We start from the raw sequence: 2005 nt of genomic DNA, 5'->3' as shown, positions 1-2005 counted from the left end.
GCTAAGCTCTAACTTGGTTTAGTGCTCTTTGTGAGCAGCAAGACTGAACCAAAATCTGCCTTGAACCTAAAAGGGAATGCCCCGTAGCCTTAAGCATTTTATGCTGTATCTAGGGATGGCAATAGACTGGGGCAGTGCAGGGGACAAGGTCTCCACCCCTGCCCCATCTCAAAATTTTGCCCTGTCCCTACATGGGTTTTGATTTTAACCTTCATCCTGGGTCCATTTTCCGTTTCCTCCTGGTCCACTATCATCCTTAATTTTTGCTTTCATCCCCATGGCGGAGGGACTTTTGGACCTTTACTTCTGCCCCATTAGAGGAAGGAGATGAGATAAATGGGAGCGTTCCCCATCAAAGCGAAGCCATTGAGCTTGAGCCTAAAACTGCCCCCACCAGCCAACTTATTCCGAACCTTACTGAATCTCGCGGTCAGAGTCCTTGGTCATGCTCTTGTGCTTCATGTTCTATGTTCACAGGGAAGAGTTGCCTTACCCCAACATGCTCCCTTTGGTGTACGGTATACACTTGATGGTCACCATAGATGCGCTCATCGCCGCTGCCATTTTAGCTCGGCTCTGGCTCGGCGCCGAGCTACAGCTGCAGTTCAACTGGCCGTTCATGTCCACATCACTCCGGGACTTCTGGGGCTGCCGGTGGAACCTCGCCATATCGGGCACGCTCCACGTTGCTGTGTTCTCGCCGGTGCATTTGGCGTTCTCGGTGGTCATGGGCGACCGGGCGGCTCGACCCATGGGGTTGGTGGCTACCTTCCTGGTCTCTGGGCTCATGCATGAGCTGCTGCTCTACTACGCGATCGAACAGCGGCCCACTTGGGAGTGGACCGGGTTCTTCTTGCTGCACGGCTTCCTCACGGTTGAGGAGGATTGTCTCGAGCGTGGGTTTGTGGGCAAATTGCCCAATGCCCTCAAGGTGGCGTTGACATGGACAGTGTTCTTTCCCACGGCCATATGGCTCTTCTTTCCTCCCGTGATAAGGAACGGGCTTGACCTTAAGATCACCTATGAGTTCGATAGGGGAACCAGGTTTGTGGCCAATCGCCTGATCGAGACAGCCGCCAACGGAACCGTTGGTCTGCTCTAAACTGGGATCAAACGATCTCTTTAACACACCTAGCTCATATATGTCATTAAGGCCGATCACATAAAAGAGGCAGCTTCTGCTGCTTTCCTGTTTATGTTCCTTTTCTCGGTGAGTTGTGTCGGTATTGGTATCATAATCAACGATCTTTTGAATTTAGGTGAGCCAATCTAAAGCTTGCTCGTTTAAAAAAGTGTTATTTTTAAAAATAACTTTAAAATTGGGTTGGGTATACCTGACCCAAACTAATTATACCCGATCCAAACTGATATTGGTGGACCCATGGGTTTGGGTCAGGTACAGAATATAGATACACAGTGGAAACGGTTTGGGCTTTGGGTATTGTAAATGAAAACCCGATTCGGAACGAATCCCAACATGAATATGTACACAGACACAAATGGTTCTCTATGTTTAAAATCAAACTGACCCGTACCCAACCCAACTATATACCTGAACCAACCCGTACCGGGACCCACTTTATATGCAATCGATCTGAAAGTTTTTAATTGGTAAATATTACATATTCAATTAAAAATTTAAAGATGTTGAAAAATTTAGAATTAATATGCATTACATTTTAGTAATCATTTTTGCATATACGTCCTGTCGTGCTTTTGTCCTGAAAATTGTCATATTGAACTAAATCCTAGAATAATACTCAAAAACTTATTTTAAATATAATATAATGTTTGGTTGGCATGGATATATTATTTTTATTTTCAGAGTTTGACATTACTTATAATCGATATTAAGCTCCTATTTTGTTAGCATATAATATTCTTAATAAACAGTTGATTTCGTTAATTTATATGTTTTTTATTGGCAGGTAATTAGATCTTGAATATCAATCTTATCAAGACCCGAACTGAACCCGACCAGATTACACCCCTAATTGCTGGAATC

General features: G+C 44.5%; 1 protein-coding gene across 1 annotated transcript; it reads left to right on the top strand.

Annotated features, from left to right (window-relative positions):
• Nucleotides 1–529: 529 nt before the first annotated feature.
• Nucleotides 530–1102, top strand: LOC149848369 (long-chain-alcohol O-fatty-acyltransferase-like). Its single transcript, XM_090004148.1, has one exon. The coding sequence runs from the start codon at nucleotides 530–532 to the stop codon at nucleotides 1100–1102; it is 573 nt and encodes a 190-aa protein (XP_089860274.1).
• The last annotated feature ends 903 nt before the right edge of the window (nucleotides 1103–2005 follow it).

The sequence above is a fragment of the Nuphar pumila genome, chromosome 1, assembly GCF_984573655.1.
Source record: "Nuphar pumila chromosome 1, dmNupPumi1.hap1.1, whole genome shotgun sequence".
Classification (NCBI taxonomy): Eukaryota; Viridiplantae; Streptophyta; class Magnoliopsida; order Nymphaeales; family Nymphaeaceae; genus Nuphar; species Nuphar pumila.
This window is presented reverse-complemented; position numbering and strand designations above follow the sequence as displayed.

What these genes read in the sequence shown, in the direction of transcription:
- LOC149848369 (XM_090004148.1), top strand. Translation starts at nt 530, where the DNA reads ATGGTCACCATAGATGCGCTCATCGCCGCTGCCATTTTAGCTCGGCTC.